This window comes from Galeopterus variegatus, unplaced genomic scaffold (genome assembly GCF_000696425.1).
Source record: "Galeopterus variegatus unplaced genomic scaffold, G_variegatus-3.0.2 Scaffold7136, whole genome shotgun sequence".
In the NCBI taxonomy this organism is placed as follows: Eukaryota; Metazoa; Chordata; class Mammalia; order Dermoptera; family Cynocephalidae; genus Galeopterus; species Galeopterus variegatus.
In genome coordinates, this window is record NW_007733247.1 from 85,306 (window position 1) to 107,303 (window position 21,998).

Genomic DNA, 21,998 nt, shown 5'->3' on the forward strand with positions numbered 1-21,998 from the left:
CCTAATGTAAAGAATTAAAAAAAAAACCCAACCTAAATTTCCAGTTTATTCCAACAAGGAAATTTATAATAAAAAGCAAAGGCATAAATGATAATTAGAGTGAAGGATTAAGAATTTCTTTATATAGGATGATCTTACCTTCTTTTTTTTTTTTTTTAGATTTGTATAAAATGTTGTCTTGAACATAATCAAGTCAAAGAGTTAGGTAAACTTTATTTTAGAAATATGGTTCTGTAATCCTTCTAAGTTTCTAAGAACTCAGTAGATGTTTGGCCATTGTTTGCTTTTATAAATGTCGAATTCCTAAGTTTCTGGATAAAAATTGCAAGGATAAGGGAAATAATTGGGAAAAATATATTTTGTTAGCTTAACTATTTGTGTTAATAACAATAATATAAAAGTGTCTTTTAATTAAAGTTCTTAATTAGTTAAAGTGCTTTTTTATATCTACCGAAAGTTCTTTTTAATATCTACCTTTTTTATATCTATAAAAAGTAAAAGGTATATTATAATTAAAAACAAATAAATAAAGTAAAATAATACTGTGAGCATGATATGAAATCTTCTCCAGGCAAATGAATTAGAAAATTTCCAAGCCAAAGAGGGCACTCTTATTTTTGTTTCTATGTTTGACACTCAACCAAGCAGTGATGAAAAATGTGTGATGCTGACATTTTCTATAAACCATACAACCTTGTGAAGGGTGGCTGAGCTGCCATATTGATATCTATGTCCTTCCTAGCAATGGGTATGTATTTACTAGGACATGCTCTGATGGAATAAAAAAAGCACAGACTTTGTATCCAGCAGTGGTATACAGTTTCTCTGTGCCTCCAGTTTGTGCAAGGGGCATTATTAACACCCATTAGGGTGCTTCAGGGATTCTGTGGATGATGATGGATGGAAAGCAACAGGCCCTGTTCATGGATCATCCTGGAAGGAATGGGAGAGTCAAATGTCACGTATCTTATATTGAAATAATTTCTTAAAAAACAAATTCTAATTTTGAGCTAATGTTTTGACTTTTAGATCCATGGTACAATCCTGCAATCTGGAATGGAACCAGGAGATTTATAATTAATCAGAACCGGAATGTTTTTAATTTGGTTTTGGAGGGAGAAGAACTCTAAAAAGATAAGAATGGATTGTTAACTGGATGTAGCAATAAGTATAATACATGTTAGGGCCAACATCACATTTTTAATTTAATTCTTCTTTAAACTATTAATTACCATTCCAAAGTTTTCTGTTGACTTTCTGTGGGACATTGACATATGGGCCAGGATACTCAGAAAATTCAATCAGTAATCTGAATCTATTTAATTAGAAACCAGAATCTCATCTCTCCAGAAACACATGCTTAAGCAGCAAAGGGCAAAAGGCTACTAAAAAAAGTTGATAATATCAGGACCATATGTGAAATGAATAGGATTATAAGAGGCCTGGGGATGAAAACTAGATGGAACTAAAATCCACAGCAAGAGATTCCTTGTACACAAGAAATGTGAACCCTAAATTTTCATACATTACTGGTTGGAGTATAAATTATTACTATGTATGAAAATCCTAAAAGTTGGGCAAAGTTTCTGAGCAACCACTTATATACTTCCATTACTTATTTTATGGAAATGATTTAGGTTGTGTGCAAAAATTTAGCTACAGAGATGTTAGTTATGTGTTCTTTAAAACAATGGAGAAAACCTAAATATTCAAGACTGAGGGATTGGTGAAATAAGTCATGGTATATATTCCATTGGGTAGAAAATTATGCAGTCTACAAAAATGACAAATAAAGACCTTTACTATACATTTTTGGGTGGGGGAAAAAGGTTACAAAACATGCATTGTATGAACACATTTTTGTAATTTAAAAAAGGAATAAAATGATTTAAAAATATTCACAAAAAGACTAAAACAATAGAAACCAGAATATTAAATAGTTCATAAATAAATAACCTAAAATAAGTTATTCTAGGATAATACGATCAGTGTTTTATATTTTTCTTTCATCTTGATTGAATTTTCTTGTTTTTTTCCTCATGAACATGAATTATTGGTTATATTCCAGAAAAAGAAAAAAAAGCAGAGTAGATTGAATGTACCAAGAAATGCGATGGTTTCATACTTTTGAATATCCATTATATTTCAGTCTTTCCAAACCTCCTGAAATTGAAGACATGATAATCAGTTTTACTCTGCCAATTGCAAAACTGGTATTTATGGTGATAAAAAACCAAATAGAACTAAAAATCTCAGAACGTTGACTCTCACAAAATAAAACTGAATTAGAGACATATCGTGTACGAAACTCGCAGGCCCTGAAGCAGATAATAGGTGATGAACATAACAGGCTCTAAATGAAGTAAATTACATGAAAATGAACAGGAGAGGCTTCAGCTCAGCAGTATGCATGTTTGCAAGGACTGACCACTGCGGTCGGCATGGGTAGTTTATCTTGTGGGCACACATTACAGAAAGGGTGAGTAATCACGGCTTTCCACTGGCCACTTACACACACTGGTCTGGAAGATACAGGAGTCTGTCTGGAACGTGACAGGGAAAGCTGATGGTGGGAGTGCATGGAGTCAGTGGTTTGCAGGGTGGCAATGCTCACAGTGGGAGGAAGAAAGGGTTTTGATTAATTGGTTGAATGCAATGGCTTATTTTCTGCACACTGGTACTCCCCTAGGATGACTGCTGAATTCATTTTGAACTCTTGTCACTGCCTCCTTTAGCGGATTTTTGCTTCAGATGTTTCTTCCTCTGCTTTTTTTTGAAGAGGATAGGGGTGACGGTTCAAGATAAATAGCACTGTTGGAATTAAAGCTTGTTTTGTATAAATAGTTTTGGGAAAAACCTGCCCTTTCAGATAAGAAATTACAGAAAACTAATGACATCTACAGGGGGCCTGAACGAAGCAGAAAGTAAAAAGCCATTTTATATGTCTGCCTCTTGGCCATTTGATTGGTTTTCTCTCACAACAACTTGAAAATAGCTACCTGTTTTATCTCTCCTTGCATTTCTTAAAATCTCTCTACACTGTGTGCTTAGAAAATGTAAGCCTGTTGATATTTCATAAACTTATTTCTTCCAGTTTGTTGATTTTCCAGGACCTGGAGTCTACAGAAGAGTTATGGGATGCTGCCAATTTCTAACTGTAATTATTTGCTTTCCAGGATATTCAGAATTAGAGAGGATCATTTTGTAGCACACTGATGCTGGGGATGGGGGAGTGATCAGGTGGAAAGGTCACAGAGGTCAAGATGATATGGATTCCACACTCCTCTGAGTAAAAGAAGAGAGGTGGACCCCCTTCCTTGTGTGCACTCCCCCATACTCAACAGCCGAACTTTTACCATGAGAGCAGCATATCTGTGGTTTGATTCCATGTTATTGATTAAGCTACAGAAATAAAGATGACCACCACTTGTGCTCAGGGATACTTATCCTCAGGAGATTATAATCGCTAGTGAAGACACAGTTTTGAAAACTATTGAAAAGAAAACACCTTTTCTGGAAAGGAACAACTCTTTAAGACATTATTAGTCATTCTATTCTTTAGTGTGGAAAGATGGCTATATCAGTGCCCTTTGTGAGATCCTAAAAGGGACTAGAAAGAAGACTTTGGATGTCTAAAGGAAGGGAGGGTAAGAAAGGGGAAGGGGAGAGAGGGAGAGAGAGACTAAAAGAATGAGAATATGAATGAATAAAAGAGCAGGATATGGAAGCTGGGAATTGTCAGCATATTTCAAAATTTGCGATAGCAATGGACCTTGTACTCAACCAATCTCTCCCATTATCATCACTCCACCAGAAAATTCCATCCAGTCTTTCTCTCTCCACCTCATAAAACTTCCCCAGTATTGAAATATATGGAAATTTGCAATATAAATAAAACCCACAGCTGTGAATCCATTCTGATCCACTGGTATCACCAAAGGAAGGTATAGGGCTTTACCTCTGTCTGAAATCATCCATTCATGAGCCTACAAAATTGGCAAACGCCGTCTTCCCTAAGTCTAAAGTCTGGGTCCTCTGGACTCTTCCTAACCTTTCTTTCATCTGAAAGAGGTGACTCTGGCTGGGTCTACCAAAGTCAGCCCATCTAGATAAGAAGTGAAATCTTCCATCCAACCACCAGATAAGTGGTCTATGAGAAGACAAAACATCTGGCCTGCTGGAATAATTGTGCTGCTGGCAGGGACTGCTCAGCTTTCTTAGCAGAAGGAATGGCAGGTACCCTGCAGACCAAGCTAGGAACTGTGAAGTTCAAAGAAAAGACTGTGTTGAAGTTTAGGTTAAAAATATGAATCATGGGGTAGAAATAATTCTGTTTGGTCTCATCTTGCCAGAATCTTGAGTTGGCCCCCAGGTCTGGGGCACACAGGTTGGCTCCTCTACTTTGAAGGGGTGAATGAAACCAAGTATACATGCATTTACATTTCCAAAGCAGTTCCAAACATAATCATTCTAATGATGTTGATTATACCTGGGAGGTCACTGGAGCTTTCAAAAGTTCTTCATCTCAACAGTTCCATATGACTGACGATTCTTATTTAAACATTTTTTTAAAAGAAACAAAACATACAAACAAAACAAGCACCTAGATAGAACAGATGACCCTATTTGAGGATATACAAGCAAGCAAAGAGCTCAAGACTACAGGGATTCCTTCAGGTAACTAACAGCAAATAAGGCCTCAGGCCTCTCTCAGCCAGGGGCTCCCTTTACTAGATTACAGTGTCTCCTGAAAACAATCAGGACAGGCACATGCTTCCTTGGGTTGAAAAGGAGACATGACCTTGTCTCCAAGATGCTGTCAGCCTTGCAGCTGCTACTCAAGTCACCAATTCCAATATGTGATCTACCATATCTTAGATTCTGTTCCGAAGATTAATAGCAAATCTCCTGTAGCGAAGATGTCAGAGTGGAGTTAAGCTCAGTTTCCTATTGGGAAGAATGTGAGTGGAATTCCCAAGGCGCTGAAAATCCTAGTTCTGACTAAGATATCAATGAGGTACCATAATGATGGAGCAGCCCCAGCTTGTCATGATATTCTCTATTTGGGCTGCAACTCTCTCCTGATTGGTGAATGATGGTACTTCTTTTCAGAAAATATACCTTTGAACATTTAAGAAGCCAAATACTTTTAAAGGAAAAAGAAAAAAAATCAAACAAATTAGGAAAAAATGAGAATCAGGACAGAATACAGATCCAGAGAATCCTTCATTTCAGTTCTGCTTCTGTCCTTACTAACTGTGTGGACTTGGGCAGATTACTTAAAATCTCTCTGAGCCTTGGTTTCCTCATATATTAACACAAGGATAAAAACATCTATCCTGCAGGCAGAGAGATTGTCAGGATTAAATGAAGTGTCTTAGGCTGCTTGAACTGCCATAACAAAATACCATAGATTGGGTACTTAAAGAACAGAAATTTATTTTGTCACAGTTCTGGAGGCTCAAAGTCTGAAACTGGCTTGCTAACATGGTTGGATTCTGGTGAGGGTCCTCTTTCAGCTTGTAGGCAGTCAGCTTCTGGCTGTGTCCTTGCATGGCACACAGACAGAAAGCAAGCTCTCTGGTGTCTCTTCATACAAAGGCACCAATCCCATCAGAACATCATGACCACGTCTAACTCTAATCACCCTCCAAAGCCCCAGCTCCAAATACCATCACATTGGGGGTTAGGGCATCAACACATGAATTTTTTGGGGAAATAAACATTCAGTCCATAACATGAGGTAACCTATGCAAGGCTTTGGTAAACATCCGTACCATTTTGTTTTAGCTAGTATAATTTGTCCCAGGAAGGGAGAGACATCTAGTCATAAAAACATCTTTGCAAGTTGATACATTAAAATAATAACTGAAAATACATCGACATTTTAACAATAAATCAGTATCTCCCTGTGACGTTTTTGAGAGAGGAGCAGAAAATCCAGAAAAAGTTGAGAATTCAACTATATCATTTTTGTTTGATCCACAAGTATTCAGGAGTCGATTCAATTCCTTGGGAGAGAGATTTCACAGTCAACTCCAGAGGCTTGTACGGTGTGGAGTGCACCACATTTCCCAAAATGCAGTTCTTTATAGAACATAGATTTCAGCATCAGACTTTTGTAGTGTCTGTTTCTAACAGTATACTTTTAAGTTTTGTAAGCTTTTCTGCATTTCTGTTGCCCAGTCTCTGTGGCCCATGAAGAGCTGTTGTAAGTATTAGGAAAATGTACAAAAAGCACTTAGCATAGTATGTGGCACATAAGAGGATCACAATAAATGGAGCTCTAATTACTGGGCTACTGGTGGTGGAAAACCTGCTTTTAGTCCTAACCTTGAGACCCTGGGCAAGTCAGTTCATCTCTCTGATTCTCAGCTGAACAAACATCTCCTGAACTGTGGTTGAGACTTGGAAGCCAGATTTCTTGGTTCTGGCCTAGACTAGCTATTTCAAAGTAGGACAAATTATTTAACTTCTTTATGTCTCAGGTTCCTTAATGATAAAATGGGGACAACTGAGCTATTTCAGAGACTTAATGGGCATGCCTGACCCATACAAAGAACTCCTAACGTGCTACTCATTATTATTAAAGATTTAAAAAATGGTGCGCAGAGCAGAGTGGTCAGTTCACAAGAGCTAGTAGGCAGTCAAACTAGGATTTGAGCTCAGGCAGCCTAACCCCAGAGCTTATGCTCCCAGCCTCTGCACCACACTCACTCTTTACCTTTTTGTATTATTTTAGCACTCAAAGCCTATCCACAAGCCCCACGATGTCTTTCGTAATTTGGTAGCAGGAAAAGCTTTGTCTCTCACCAGTAACTAGCATTTCCTCTTTTTGAAAATAAGAATTATGCAACTTATCATGTGTTCTTTTTTGTCTTGGCTGCCAGGAAGCTCAGAAACAAATTATGTGCTCAATCACAACCACCAAAATCATTTCCTTCTTCCTATTATCTTTGTTCCTTAATTTTCATTTTAATTCCTTTTTTAATAACATTTTCATTTTTGTGTCTTGTCGAAAGAGACCTCAAAGGTATTTGGAAAGTGGTAGGGATAAAATAAACAAATAAAAATGTGAAATCTACTTGAAAAACTGAAGTTTTGATCCTTACCTGTTTCATTTGCTCAAAGAAAAATGGTCAAGGGGAAATTTAAAAGTAATTTAAGAGCTATTTTAAAGAAGAAAAAAGAAAACTAACAGAAAAACAGAATGACCAACACTAACAGAGACCGAGCCAAATGAAAACTCCAATAAATATGTCTGAGGCTAGAAGCGTTTGTGCTTTCCCTGGCTGGAACCTATCATTTCTTAATTATATCCTGTGTGTGTTTTGCAAGATGTGAGCGGCTGTCAAGAGGAAGGACTGCCTCAGACAAGGGAGGAGCCACCGCCCACCCCTCAGTGCTCACATACCTGCACAGAAGTGAAATCCCCCGAGGCACAAGCACCCAGAATAGCAGCGCCCACAAGAACAGACTCCACCTCTTGCGACAGGACCACAGGCATGCCTGCGCAGAACAAGACCACACCTTGGTTAGGGAGCAGGGCTGGGGGCAGTGTGAGGAGCCAGCAAGCAGCCCCAGTGGCAAAAACACCTGACGTCAAGGCAGCAGCGAGTACCCCCTCCCTATCCCTCACTCCACTCTGCAATTCCCTGTTCCTTGGGATTACCTGGTTCTAAAGGATTTCACTGTTTGTGCCTGCTGGTGCAGTAACCAAGAGCGCCAAGGGAGCCAATACCATATATATCAACTCACAAGACCTTGGCGCCCAGGTTTTCCAGGCTTCTGCTAGCTGCTACCTGCCATTTGGTTCAAGTTCAGTTCAACGAACGTTTATTAAGTGCTTTGCTGGACCCAGGGAGTACTGAGATGAATCAGACTGTGGCCTGTTATTCAGGTCTCCACGGGGAGATGGATGAGAAAAAGATAAAGGCCACGTAGGAGGTTTGTTCTCCAACTAAGATGAACTATGAGAAGGCAAGCAGTAAGAGAAGGTGGGGTTCATCCCTCCAGGGTCTTCCCACCTCTCTGAGAGTGTGAGCCGAAGCCCTGGCAGTGGCTGATGAGCCCTCCCTCCGGGTCTGGCCCCACTTCCCCCACCTGATCCCCTCCTCTTCCCCCAGCCACACTGCCACGGCCTCCTTCCTATTTTTTGAATATGCTTCAGGAACCTTGCCTGTGCGGTTCCCTGTCTGGAACACTTCCTCCCAGATGCCCACATGGTAACTGCCTCCCCCTGCTTCAAGTCCCTGTGCAAACATCACCTTCCCACGGAGGCTTCTCCGACCATGGGATTTAAAATTACAACTTACCCTCAACACTTCTTATCCTCTCCCTTATTTCCTCCTCACCTTCCAGCATTGTGTTTTACCTACTTATCCTGTTTTGTGTCTGTCTCCCCTGCTAGAACTAAGTAAGCTCCAGGAGGGCAGGGACTTTGTTTTGTCCACTGCTGTATCCCTGGCAATGAGACCAGCACCTAGCACATGATAAGTCATTCAATGAGGAGAGAACAACTTGCCAGGGTAGTGGTCATCACAGTGCAGATGGGGCCTACACAGGGGCGAGGAGGGGCCCACCAGGCAGGCAGAAGCTCTCCACAGGCTTGAGGTTGAGAGTTTACGGAGGGTATAAGGTGAATAGAAACAATTTAGGATTCTTAGGATTATACTATGTATATTGACCTGCTAATCAGGAGATGGCAGCAACTCCACAGAGGTAAGCTCTGTGGCATAAAATCTTCCTCCTTCTACTTGAGACACAAGAGTTATTTTCCCAGAGAATGGATTTCTCTTCCTAGCTTGCCTTTGAAGACTTCTTCTACATCCCATCACCTCCTAACTCTTCTCCTTCCTCCAGGGCTGGGTTGGCTGCTCCAACCACCCTGGGGGTTGGAACAGAATTCCCACACACATCCCAGAGGACTTAGGAATACCAGCCCCCACACTTCAAGGCCAGGGTTTGAGACTTTGCCCACAAAAAAAAAAGTGGGGAGGGGGTTGGGGGAAAAGCTTGGACCTAGCTATGTTTCCTGGTTCTACTGTCTCCGTGTCCTTCAGCAAGTCACTTAAACTTGTTAACCCTGGTTTCCCATGTGTAAAATGGAGATGGTGACAGGACTTACTGCACAGGTGTGTTGTGAGGGCGGTGCTTAGAACATTTTTTTTTTTTTTTCCTTTTTTTGTCTTTTTTTTTTTTTTCGTGTCCGGCAATGGATCGCAACCCTCAGTGTCGCGCCCGTACCGGACTGGGACCGGCAACGGGATGGCAACCCTCGGTGTTGTGCCCGCACCTTGCTCAGCCAGTGAGCAGGAACCGGTCTGTATGTGGGATCCGAACCCTCGATGGGAGCGCCGCCATGCTCCCAAGTGGTGCACTGTAGCAGTGCGCCACCGGGCCGGCCCGGTGCTTAGAACATTTGCTGGCTTATGGTAAGCTCTATAAGCTCTGGAGAAATGGTGGCTGCTATTGTTTGAATAATACTGATAGTGAGTGACACTTGTCTACATGCACTTCACCTGGGCTGGGGACTGGAACAGTGGGGAAGGGACAAGGAACATTCCTATCAACCATCCAGAGGGCAAGAACAGATACCAGGCCACACTGAAGGGCTATGCTGGCCCAATCAGGAGAGGGCACTGCATGCCCTTGCAGGATCCCAGGTATGGTGTAGACGGGAGTATGGCTGACCATCGAGGCTTCCCCGTGGACCTGGGACTTTTTAGATGACAGCACCTCCAACCACCACTGACTTCCCAGCCCTTCGTTACCCTGCCAAAAGCTTCCCTAGTTCCAAATAGGGAGAAAATACGCACAGGCCCCTCCCTTTGGGAACCAGAGACCAGAATGAATGTGGCGAATCCCCCATCAACTCTCAAGTTGCAGCACAAAGTGTTGTGGAGCCAGACTGCCAGGATTTGAATTCTGGCTTCTTTGATAACTGTGTGATCCTAGGCAAGTTCCCTAATCTGTCTTTGCCTTGGTTTTCTCATCTGCAAAATGGGGTTAAAATTCCACCTGCCTCATCAGCTTGCTGTGAGAATTAAAAGAGCTATTATAAGTAAGGTACTTAAAATGGTGCGTGGTTTAGAGAGAGCACTAAATTAGCATTAGCTGTTATGATTCTTGAAGTTTATCTTACCACTGAAGCCTCTGCTCACTGCTGTTACCCTGGATGAATGGAACCAACCCACTGCTTCCATTTTGCTCCTCAGACAAATCCCACTTCTTCCCCCTTCCCCCACTTGCTCTGGGCCCTGGCAGACTGGCCTGTGTGGACCACATCCACAGACCCTTGCCCTTGACTAAGCTCCTGCCAGGCTGCCTTTTCACAGAGCCCCTCAGTCTCTGGCTGGGTGCCTTTCCATGCCCTCACCCCTGCAAGCCTAGAGGTAGGAACTCTGTTAGGAGCCCCAGGGTACTCCCTAGTTGCCTGGGTCTCCCTGCGCCCTGCACACACCTCTGTAAACAGACTCTTGATTCAACTTTTCTCCAGTGAACTCAATCTGAATGTGTACCTGTTCTCTGTCTGGACCTGACTGATATTGATCCCGCTGTCCTCTGGGTCAGAGGACACTCTACTCTCTACATTGCTAAGACACTGGTCCCTCTCACTCTACTCTCTTGGACATTGGTCCTAGGACCAAGAGCACTTTTTGTGTGTTTTATAATGAATCTCTTGTCATAATGCTCAGAGAATGCTTTTGAGTGAAGAAACGAATGAACAAATGATTAAAATGAAGAAGACAAGAAAAGGGAAACCCCTACTGAAACTGCCGGTACCAAAAAACAACGTTTAGAAGAAGGAACATTTAGTCCCAAGTCCGTGGGGGAAACCTACAATTATTTAGTACACACCAAGAATTTCTTGAAACCACAGTTAACTAAATGGCTGGGGTACAAGGAGGTTCTTCTTCCTCACACAGATGACATTTCCCAAGCTGGCAAAGTCCCACTCTCCCCTGCTTGCATGGAGTAGGCTGTTCCCAACATGGCAAAGATGTGCTTACAAAATATTAAACTGCTTTTTCTCTAACACGCCTCCTCCTTCTTGGTGTGGAGCTGCCTGGAGGGAAGAAGTAAACTAACATTTACTGATCACCTACTTTGAGCCAGGCACAGAGCTTGGTGCTCACAAACTCTGGGCATTTATTCCTTAGTGAGATCTACCGGACAGAGATGACATTTCTGGCCTCTAGAAGAGGGAACCAAGGCTCGGAGAAGTAAAGTAACTTGCCCAAAGTCACAGAGCTCATCTCCTGCTCTTTCCATTATCCCAAACATTCTCCAAAGAATCTTCCAAATTCCACTGTGTTTTTCACATGGATTGCTGAGAATTATGTACAAGTCTATGGTCCTCCCTAAGTCTTTCTTTGTAGGAAAACTAGAGTAACTACAACATTTAAAGTTATCACCAAAGATACCACCTAGACACCAGCTGCTTGTGTATGCCTTTTACAGGGACAAAAGCAAATGTGTTCTTTTCTCTGAGTGCTGGGTGAAGGAGAGGAAGAGGGCGCCTTGCCTGGAATGTGAACTATTTTATCTGATGCATTAATGAGTTTAGCAGAACCCAAAGCATTTAAAGGCAGATGCACTTTGCCATCACTTGTCAGTCACAGCCTTCCAAAGGCAGAGAAATTCCAGGCCAAAGAAAAGGTCCCTTTGTCTGGAACTGTAACTGGTCCATAGTTAGAGACAAAGGGTCATGTTTCAATCCGAATCCAAATAACGATTAACAGCCTTTTCATTCAACAGCCTGGAGGAGAACAGTTTTCAAAGAGAACTTTCTGTGAAGCCGCTGCACCCCTGCTTCTGAGTCAGCTCGAGAATGGAGGCCTGGAAGGTGACCCACTTTCACAAAGGCCAGAGCGGCAGTGCTGAGTCAGTGCCTGGGTCACTCCTCACTGCCCTGCTCTGGGGGGCCCTGCTGCCCATTCTCTCAGGCAATATGTTGCCAGAAGCTGACTTTCATCTTTCCTCCTACATCCAGGTAGAAAGACTTTTTGGCTATTAGAAGGCTGGAAACTGAAAAGTCACAGATCAAGTTATACGTCTGAACCTTATCTGAACTAGCCAGCTGATTTTTAGACAAAATGTTTTTCTCCTGGGAAAAATTATAAGGTAATCCGGCTCATTTCTATGTCTTTCCTCTCTCTGCTTCAGAATGGCCTACTTCCATAGGTTTTAGACACATTGGGAAAGAGAAGTCATCATCAAATTGTTACAAACTGGACAGACAAGTCGAGACCCCTGGGCCAGCAACAGAGGGGAAGGGACAGTGGGCCCAGACATGCCTGGTTACAATACTGGTCCTGCCCCTCACTGGCTGCTTGACTATGGAAAGTCAATTTAATTCACCTCCCTGATCTGCAGTTTGCTTGTCTGTAAGACGGGGGCACCAACTTCTACCTTTTTGTGGTACATGAGGATTAACTGTACATAGAGTGATTCATACCTACACATAGTAGGTGCTTGGTTAATGGCAGTAATTTCTATACTTCACATCCTGATAGATCTTCTCTTAAACTTTGTGCTTTTCCATAGTGTCCTCGGACTTGTGCCTTCGTCTACTTGTCTCTAAGATGGGGATAAGTGACTTATTTAGTTTTGTCTCACAAAGTACAGAAATCAACTATGTCCATCACATTAGATGAGGCTCTCATCTACAGGAATCTTCATGGTGTAGATAGGAAGTGGATACAACAAGACAGAGTGAGGTGCAGAGACTCTGACCCACCCAACTGTCACAGGTAGGGAATATAGGAGACAAGGAACACATGGGGCCATGATGAGTGGAGCCCAGGATAAGGTGGGCTCACATCAGGCTGGAGGTGGGGCTGGGGGCAGGTCCAATCCTCCCCCTTGCCCTGCCCTCGTGTCTAGCCACCCAGGGATGGGTCCTGGGAGGCAACTCCAGTCCCCAGGCAACAACGGGAAAAAAGTGCCAAGAGGGGTGAGGGCACCAGATCCAGGGATACAGAAGTCCAGGCCACCAGCAACACCAGCAAGACTCCTCCAATGGGGCCTCTTCCTTGGGGCCCAAAGGGCTCTCTCCCAAAGATCCGGTTCTGCCACTGTCTGCCCACATCACAAAGGCTCAGCCCACTACTCTGGATTCCCTCCATCTGTCTCATGACCCCTGATTCTGATGAGCTGAGAAGGAATCATAGGATCTCAGAGTTCAACACATGCTTGACTAAAGATCTACCTCTTGCCAATGGGAAAAAATTCAATTAGATAGGAGGAATAAGTTCTGATGTTCTATTGCACAGCAGGTGACAATGGTTAACAGTCAAGTTTTGTGTATTACATAATAGCTACAGGAGAGCTTTTGTATGTTTTTGCCACAAAAAAATGATAAATGTGTGAGGTGATTGATACTTTACCTACCCTAACCTGATTATTATACAATGTATATATGTATGAAAACATCGATTGTACCCCATACATATGTATAATTACAACAAGTCAATTAAAATTTAAAAAAAAGAAAAATGATCTGGCCCTTGCCGATCACTTTTTTTTTTTTTTTTTTTTTTTTTTTGTGACCAGTAAGGGGATCGCAACCCTAGGCCTGGTGTTGCCCACACCGCGCTCAGAGCGCACCTTGCCGATCACTTTTGATTCATCTCTCACCATCATTTAATAGCTGGATATACAGTAAACAGAAGTCACCTTCCCCAGCATGAATATAAAGACTTCGCAGTTATCTTAATCATTTGGTACACCACCTATGTTCTCCTGTTCTCACCCTGCCCAGAACATGGCCGTGCCCATTTTCTCCCAAGCTGAAAATGACCTTCTCTCCTCCTCCTCAGACTTACCAGTAACGTCAGCATGCATTTGCACAAAAAGGGGATTCTTGCTCAGGCCTCCACACAAGAAAAGAGTGCTGATAGAGTGCCCTGCTGCCTCCATAGCCTCTATAATGAAGCGGGTGCCAAGCTGAAAGGGAAAAGCAGAAGCATTAGTATGGTAGCAAAAGTAAACGGTAGGAAACATTTGCTAAGCGTTTACCCAGTGTTAGACACTGCACTAAGAGCTCAGCATATGGTATCTCAGAAAACTGAGACTCAGAGAGATTATGTTGCCTATGATCACACAGTCAATTAAACTGCAGAGCAGGAATTCCAACCTGGGCTTGCCTGACTCTCAAACCCTCTTAGTTACTACACCATTTGCTTCTGTCAGTAGTTATAGAATACTGACAAAAACAGGTGACCATGTTAACACAGTTCAAACAAGTATTTGATGAGTGTCTATTGTGGCCCGGGTGTTCTATTAGGTACTGGAAATGGAGTGATAGCAACCTGGCTCTGAGATGAAGAGTCAGCGGCACCTGGGTCAGTCTTCCTTCACTAAATGAGAACTAAAGACTTTTTCCTTAGAAGAGGCACCAAATAATCCAGCAGCAGAAACATAGAAAGAGGGCTCTAACTGCATAAAGAAGGTGAGATACAAATGTTCAGCCTGAAACTCAGTAGTGATTCTCTAATAATGAGGCTTCTGAGCCATAATGCATTCCTAGTCAGCCCTCAATGAATCGAGATGACGCAGAAATCACACACTCTGCCTGGCTCAGGGCTTCGCCGCAAATTCAAGCCAGCCCTTGTGTCTTCACAGCTTCCTAAAGTGCATCCTCCTCCTCCCCGACTCGCCACGTTTACTTAACTTGGCAAAAAAGGTTATTGGTTGAGAAGACGATGTCTTAGGGTCGTTGAGGTGGATTTTAACATACACTTCAGTGTTCACTAGGATATTCGAATCAGAATTTATTTTGACATTCAGAAAACTAGAAGTTCAGAAATCATAATTTACTTGTGGTAAAGATTCAAGACAAAAAAATGAACTGTGGTGTGGTCTTAAGGAGGCATCCATATGGTGATTTTGAGAAAGGGGCTACAAAGAGAAATGAGGAAGAGGATTTTTTGGTGGACAGAGAGACCTTAAAATGTGTAGAGCTTGAGCAATTCTGAGAGATGGCAAAGTCCTAGGTATGGACATGGGAGTGAATTGTCAAAGTAAAGGAAGGAAAAGGTCAAGGGAAATGAGATAGGCAAGGATCTGGGAGGTAAAAGCGTCTTTCAGATGGTGAAGCCACCAAGAAGGTGGGGTTTGGGTTGGAGAGATTACATGAGCCAGTATCACAGTTTCTAGTGACAGTGTAATCGGCAAGTTGGTACCCATGTGCACAGAGAAGGAAAAGAGGTAGTTTAGCTTGAGGGCCAGAATGATCAGAAGGTTGTCCAAGGTAAGGAATAGGGTTTGGGAAATCAGCAGGATGTTGCCCTGATCTCGGGCCTGGAGGGATGGGATGTAAAGTGAGTTAAGCCTCCTCTGCAAGGCTGTCTAGAGAGCTGTCTTCCCTGGGACTGGGGTACCTCTTGGGGGGAAAGTGGTCAGAGGGTGATCTCAAGACCACAGGACATGAAAACTCAATTGCTTTGGAGTTAATGATGAGGGACAGGGTAGTTCAGGAGCAAAATGCACAGCAGTTCCAGCTGAGAGGTCTCTAGGGTTTGTTGAAGCTATCTGTGAATCTGGTAAAAATATGGATTAGGTGAAACTTGGGTCTCCAAAGATAATCCACAGATGTAGTGTGTTTAAAAAAATTAAAACATGTTGTCCCATGTAAGGCCAGATCCTGCTTACTGACTATGGCTGATTACCCCCAGATGTTCTTTCTTACGTATTTTGGAGGGTCATGAACCCCCTTGAGAATATGAGAAAACCTACTGACCTGCCTACAAAAAAAAGTGACATACAGAACAGTATTATAAATAATTTCAGGAGGTCACCAGATGCCTTTAAGTCTACCATGGATCATTTGATGCCGGTGGATTCCAGGCAGCCTTAGTCTGCTCCAGGGGCATGAATCTGTAGTAGCTAAATGCATGAATTCTGAACTCAAAAAACCCAAGATGGCATTCAGGCATTACACTTATTTTTTTTATACCTAACCTAATATCTCATTTTTTTGAATAGGAATAATAATACCATATACATTCAGTTGAAAATTCTATGGATTGTCAGAAATGTTAACATGCAAAAAAATTAAAACTGCAGTCTTAGAACTAATGCAATGCAGCAATACCTACAAGTTTGTTGCTATAGGCAGCATATGAAAAACTCTAGAGAGTGTTCAGCACATGAAAGATGTTTACAAATGAGAGGTATTTTGGTTAATATCTACATGCTAGGTATTCTACTATGCACTTTAACGCCATCTCTAATCTTAAGACAAACTCAGAAGCTGCATATTATTATCTCAATTTAGGAGTTACAGAGTTTGCTTTAGGCAACACAATTGGTATGGGAGGGAGTACAGCTGCCTCCCAATTTATGTAGAAATGCCATGCAAAACCGATATTTCTGATATTTTAAAAACAGGGACCTGGAGCCACGTGATTAGCAGGTCTGAGAGGAGGGTAATACAAAGCACATTTCCTGGGAAAAGGAAAGGATCTGAACAAGGGGCATTCCCTTGACAGGGGCTGTGACAGCCTGTCTCTCCGCTGTGTGGCATTGTTGGCTGGAATTTTCCATTCAGGCTGGCATTTCATTACAGGGCATTCCCTTTTGGTGTCTCAGACTCCACTCTGGGTAATGCTCCACCCTACTGAAATGCCCTACCAAAGAGCTTTGTGCGAAAATGATTTTGTGCTCACCTTTCTGGAAAAATGTTTTCACAGAGAAATTTAAATTAAAATTAGGCTATTCCACTGGGAATGTACAGAACCAAATGCAAATCAAGAGACTTCAAATGCAAATAGTACTTTTTAAGGGTCCATTATGAAAAGAAAACTATAGATGAACAGGCTATGGATAAACTGGGTGGCTGACAGGTCTTTCAATTAAGCATGATCAAGAGAGAATTTTACATCTTGGAGGGTTTTGCATAGTCCCAAGTTAACTTCATTACAATCTTTCTTTAATTTCATTACATTCCTACAAAATACCAACTGCAGATATTACTATAGAGAGGAATTTGTTTAACTTATCAACGACAAATATTCAGGACTAATAAAAAACCAAAAAAATTTTCCAAGTTGAACATTATGGGAAAAAATATCATCAGAATGCTTCACTAAAAATGCACATTTTTGCCTAAAAGATCAGCACACTCAGATACTTTTGCAAAACAGACTGAACCCCTCACAATTCAACCAACTCCACAATAAAAGCCTTATCGAAAAATCTGCCTTCAAATGCCTTCCCTACGTGGTTTTAAAAAGGTCATTTAGGCAATGGACAGAATAAATATGATACCTTTTAATACATGTATGGCCCATTAAATACAAGATTGATTTTCCAAGTGTGTGGTACTAGGGAAAATGAAGGTGGCTTTTTTTCCCCACCTCTTCTGCACATATTAAATTTAACCTCATTTATACATTCCTGGCCTTCTGCTGTAGTGTTCTTAGCAGAAAAGGGACCTCTGTGAGACAATCCTAGGACAAATTAATGTTTTCTAATATGTGTTAAAAACTGTTCTTGGGAATGCCTGAAAGCTTATTTCATCCATGTAGCTTTCACAGAAAGAGCAAAGAAAAATGCAGCATGGTTAAGTGGAAAGAGCAGGAGCCTGGGAGTGAGGCGGACAGAGGCTCACAGTCAGACTACCATGCACTAACTGTCTGACCTAGCAAATGGTCTTCCCTCTGTCTGTAACATGAGGACAACCCCATCTACTTACAGAGTTGCCATCCTAAACTACAGGTAGGTAAGGCACTCTATCTGGTGCCTGGCACAGAGTCGATGTCTGATGAAAAGTAATGGTCCTTACCACCTGTGATGGTGCCCCCTGGCCCATCCTGTCTGGCTTTGTCCTTCATGTCCCCCTCTTAGCATGTGCTCAGAAGGGAGAGCATCACACAGCTCTGATTTTCCAGGATTATTCATTTCAATGCAAACGATTCATTTCACTGTAAGACTTTTAATACAATAACATGAACAAATCAGAAAATAAAAGTTCCTCAATACTTCATATATCTAGTTTTATTTTAAAAACCTGTGGGCTAAAATCCCAGCTTTGCCATGGACTAGGTATATGACTTGGAGCAAGTTAATTAACTGCATCAAGGCTTCAGTTTCTTTTTTTTTTTTTTCTCTTTTTGTCTTTTTTCGTGACCGGCAACGGATCGCAACCCTCAGTGTCGCGCCCGTACCGGACTGGGACTGGCAACGGGATCGCAACCCTCGGTGTTGCTCCCGCACCTCGCTCAGCCAGTGAGCGGCTGGTCTGTATGTGGGATCCGAACCCTTGGCGGGAGCGCCGCCGCGCTCCCAAGCGGCGCACTGTAGCAGTGCGCCACCGGGCCGGCCAAGGCTTCAGTTTCTAATCTGTGGAATGGGAATTATGATACCTACCTCACGGAGTTATATCAGATAGTGTGTGTCAAGTATTTAGCCCCATATCTGATGCATAATAAATACCTCCAATCTATTATTTATTACTATTATCATAATCATCATCATTAATATAAAACAGGATCACTAAATAACTGTTTTCACTACTCATGCTCATTTTTGTTCTTCATTTTCATCTTACTATTATGATAGACGTCAGAATTTTCTATTTTGACCAAGTTTCCATGCATAAAGCTATTTGATCTTACTGAATTGGTCAAGCTACTAAATGAATAAGAAAGTTGCTTCAGGATGATACAGTCAAACTTGTCTATAATCTAAAAGGACCGTTTAATTGAGTTGGCTGATTCTATACTCCTATTCACTTGCAATAAATACGTTATATTCTTTTAGTATTATTACTATTTGGGAAGTTCTGTTCTCTATTTGCATACATGTCACCTGGATGAATCCAAGCTTTACAACAGCACTTCTGTGGATGATATGAATAAATATGTATATAGTTCTTTTATTTAAAGTAACAAAAAAGTTATGAAAACAGTTTGTAGAAAAACAGAATAACTAGATATCATAATGTCTATATGGCATTAGCAAACAAAAACCATTGTTTAAATAGGAATGTTACTGGAAAATAGATATTGAATCAAAATTCAGTAAACTAATTTTTCCTTTCTGTTGGTTCCCATTCTCCTTTCAGAGGCAGAAAAGCCTCTCTGGATTAACTGTTATTTTGGGGTACCTACCTGTTCTGACACCCTAAAAGCCATGGCCCACTCCCCCAATATGCACTTTCTAACATATGCACACACCCAACCTTTTGTGTGTGATTTTAGGGTTTAGAACCCTCTTATAGCTTACCCACAGATCATCTCTAAATAAGAAAATTCTTTAGACAAAAATGTTTGAACTTCTAGGGTCTTTTCATTTTTGATTGATCTTTAGGCTAGGAGTTCCTAACATTTTAGATTTAAATTCTCCTCTCCCTTCCTAACCATCCAAACCTCTTATTTACACTTTCATTCCTACTAAGGAAGCTTACTATATAAAGGAACCCTACTATTTAAAGGAACCCTATATTAAATCCTTTTGCAAAGTGAACAATATCATGTGTTGTATAAATTTGGACATTCTTAACACCAACTTTTCTTAATGCAAGCATACATGGCATCTGCTTGCTTGCTTTTATTTAACTGAATTTAGAAGACAAATTATATAAATGACAAGTGTGATGTTCAAAGACTTTAGCTTCTTCCAGCTTTTGGTTATGTGAGGTTATTAGTAAAGTAGGTAAGGACCTTTATCAACATTTCCTTCCAGACAGACAAACATCTCTTTTTGGCAAGCTCTCTTTTAATTAAGAATCTCTGTCACAAAAGCATATGATGTATCTTGGGGAGCATGTGTCCCAGAGCATATTAATAGCCCTAAGTCTCTTTAAAAATGGCATGAAAGTGTCTTACAGCAATGGCTTGAACTGTGGCCAGGTAGAGAATGGCAAGATCATCAAGGTCCTGAGACAGTTTCAATCCAGTGACCTGTAGGCATGAAGAAAAGAAAAGAAGGAGAAGGTCAAAAGGAGCTGCCATGGATAGAGACAGTTCCCATGAAATACGTTCAGATGTGTTTTCTCACTGAAACAAGTTCATATGCAAATCCCCTTTTTGTGAGCTGAACGTGAAATGCTTACTAAATCATTTAATCTCCAGACCTGGGAAAAACTATCCCTTCCTCTTCAAAAGAAAATGCTTTGCCCTTAGATTAAACAAAAGCAAAACAAAATAAACACTATAGCATGAGTATATATTTGATATTTTTTCACACAGAATTAAATATCTTTCTTTTTCTTTTTTAAAAAAATGCTCTTTTCTTATAAATAGCTATTTTCCATGGCTTACAAGAAATCAACACGTAACAGTGACATTCAAATACAAGATGATCTTATTCTGCGTACTGCTACTCTCAGAATTAAGTGTAACAGTGCCCAAGGGGTATTCAGGGTAAAATAATATGTCTCTTATAAAAGTTGTACCTACTGGGGGATAATTTAGAATCTGTGGTTTGCAAGGGAATCCCATTAAAGTCAATCAGAACCATATGCTTATATGGAGTATATCAATCTCTGAGAGATTCTAGAACTGAACAGGATGCTGGCCTTGGATGCCAGCAGGGCTTGCTGACAGTCCCACCTTCACATCTCTCACTCATCAAAGTGTTCTCTCAGGACATTACTACAGGGCAATTGCTGCTGGCATCTTCAAGCCCAGCCTGAAGTTTGTGAGCATCAATACCATACTTCACTTTTGATTTCCACATTATAAAATTAATTCACATAACATGTATTTACTCAGATTCTACGGTATGTATGGTCCTGAGCTCAATCAGGTGTGGGCATGCAGTATTCATCAAAACAGAGGATCTGAGTGTTCTGCTTAGGTCGCTATCGTTCATCCTCTCCAGATTCAGCCCCAACAGGGATTGGCCTATTGCAGGGCACGGACACCTAAACCAGAAACCTGGGAGCCCTCTTCCCTGCCTTCTCCCTCCTTTTGCATAATTAATCACTCTCTCCAAGTTCTATACATTTGATCTCCCAAATCCTTTTTTAATCCATCTCCTTTTCTTCATCCTCACTGTCATTCATTTCCTTAATTCAGGCCACCATTATGTCCTTTCTGATTGCTGATAGAGCCTCCCTGAGCAAATCTCCCCATTTCTATTTGTGCTCCTACAATGGAGCCAATGATTGTTCTCAAATGCAAATCTGATCATGTTACTCCTTGTTAAACTTCTCCCTGTTGCCACAGGTCAGAGAAGAAATGGCTTCATTGTCTCATGAGCTTCTTGCTGGGCTCACCCCTGCTCTCTCCAGTGTCTGTCTGCTCCTGCCCTTCCTTACTGAGCAACCTACGCTCCAGGTATGCTGAATTACTCATTTACGTCTGTTGATGAGGGGATTCCTAAATTCAGTTTTTCTTGGCAACTAATTGGGCAACCAGATGTGAACTGTGGCTTTGATTTTAAAACACAGGAAAATGGAAAGTTTGAGTGAGAGACCAGAGAGGAACTCTGGGGATGCATCTTCCCAAACCAGTAACAGTGAAGAAACATCCTCATAAAGCTCCCTGGAGACCTAAACATACGGTAAGAATGCTGGAACTAGAGAGAAGGTAAACAACGCTGATGTTAGAGAACTTCATTTCACAGGTGAGAAAGTAATTTGCCTAAGGGAACACAGAGAATGGAAACCAGAACCTAGAGGTTCCGACAGACTTTTTCTTACCTCAGCATCGCCAATGCCTAGCACTACGCCTGGCACATAGTAGGCACTAAGTTCATATTTGTTGAATCTGCAAACTGGTGACAATTCAATGCTCCTTTTCTCCTTTTGGATGCCACTCTCTCTCCTTACATCCTATCCTTCTCTGTTGAATTACACAATTGTAGGTGGACAATATTTACTGCCTCAGCTCCTCACACATTCCCAGAGAGGAGGGGACACATGTACTCCATGTCCCAAGAGAAAAAGGCACTGGAAGAACACTTTTAGTCAACTCCTCCATGCTCCCAGCATCCCCCCGACCCCCTCCCCTCACCCTTCCTCATCAGAGGAATGGCATATATGA

The 21,998-nt window shown here is 41.6% G+C and overlaps 1 protein-coding gene across 1 annotated transcript in view; it reads right to left on the minus strand.

Annotated features, from left to right (window-relative positions):
• LOC103607113 (FGGY carbohydrate kinase domain-containing protein-like) overlaps positions 1-19,907 on the minus strand; it is an 88,291-nt gene extending 68,384 nt beyond the window's left edge. Inside the window, exons 1-3 of the mRNA XM_008591660.1 lie at positions 19,836-19,907; positions 13,830-13,950; positions 7,415-7,509 (exon numbers count right to left, since the gene is read on the minus strand). Of these exons, the coding sequence (XP_008589882.1) occupies positions 7,415-7,509; positions 13,830-13,923 (189 nt within the window). The 5' untranslated portion in view covers positions 13,924-13,950; positions 19,836-19,907. The remainder of the gene's footprint in view (positions 1-7,414; positions 7,510-13,829; positions 13,951-19,835) is intronic.
• Positions 19,908-21,998: the final 2,091 nt, after the last annotated feature.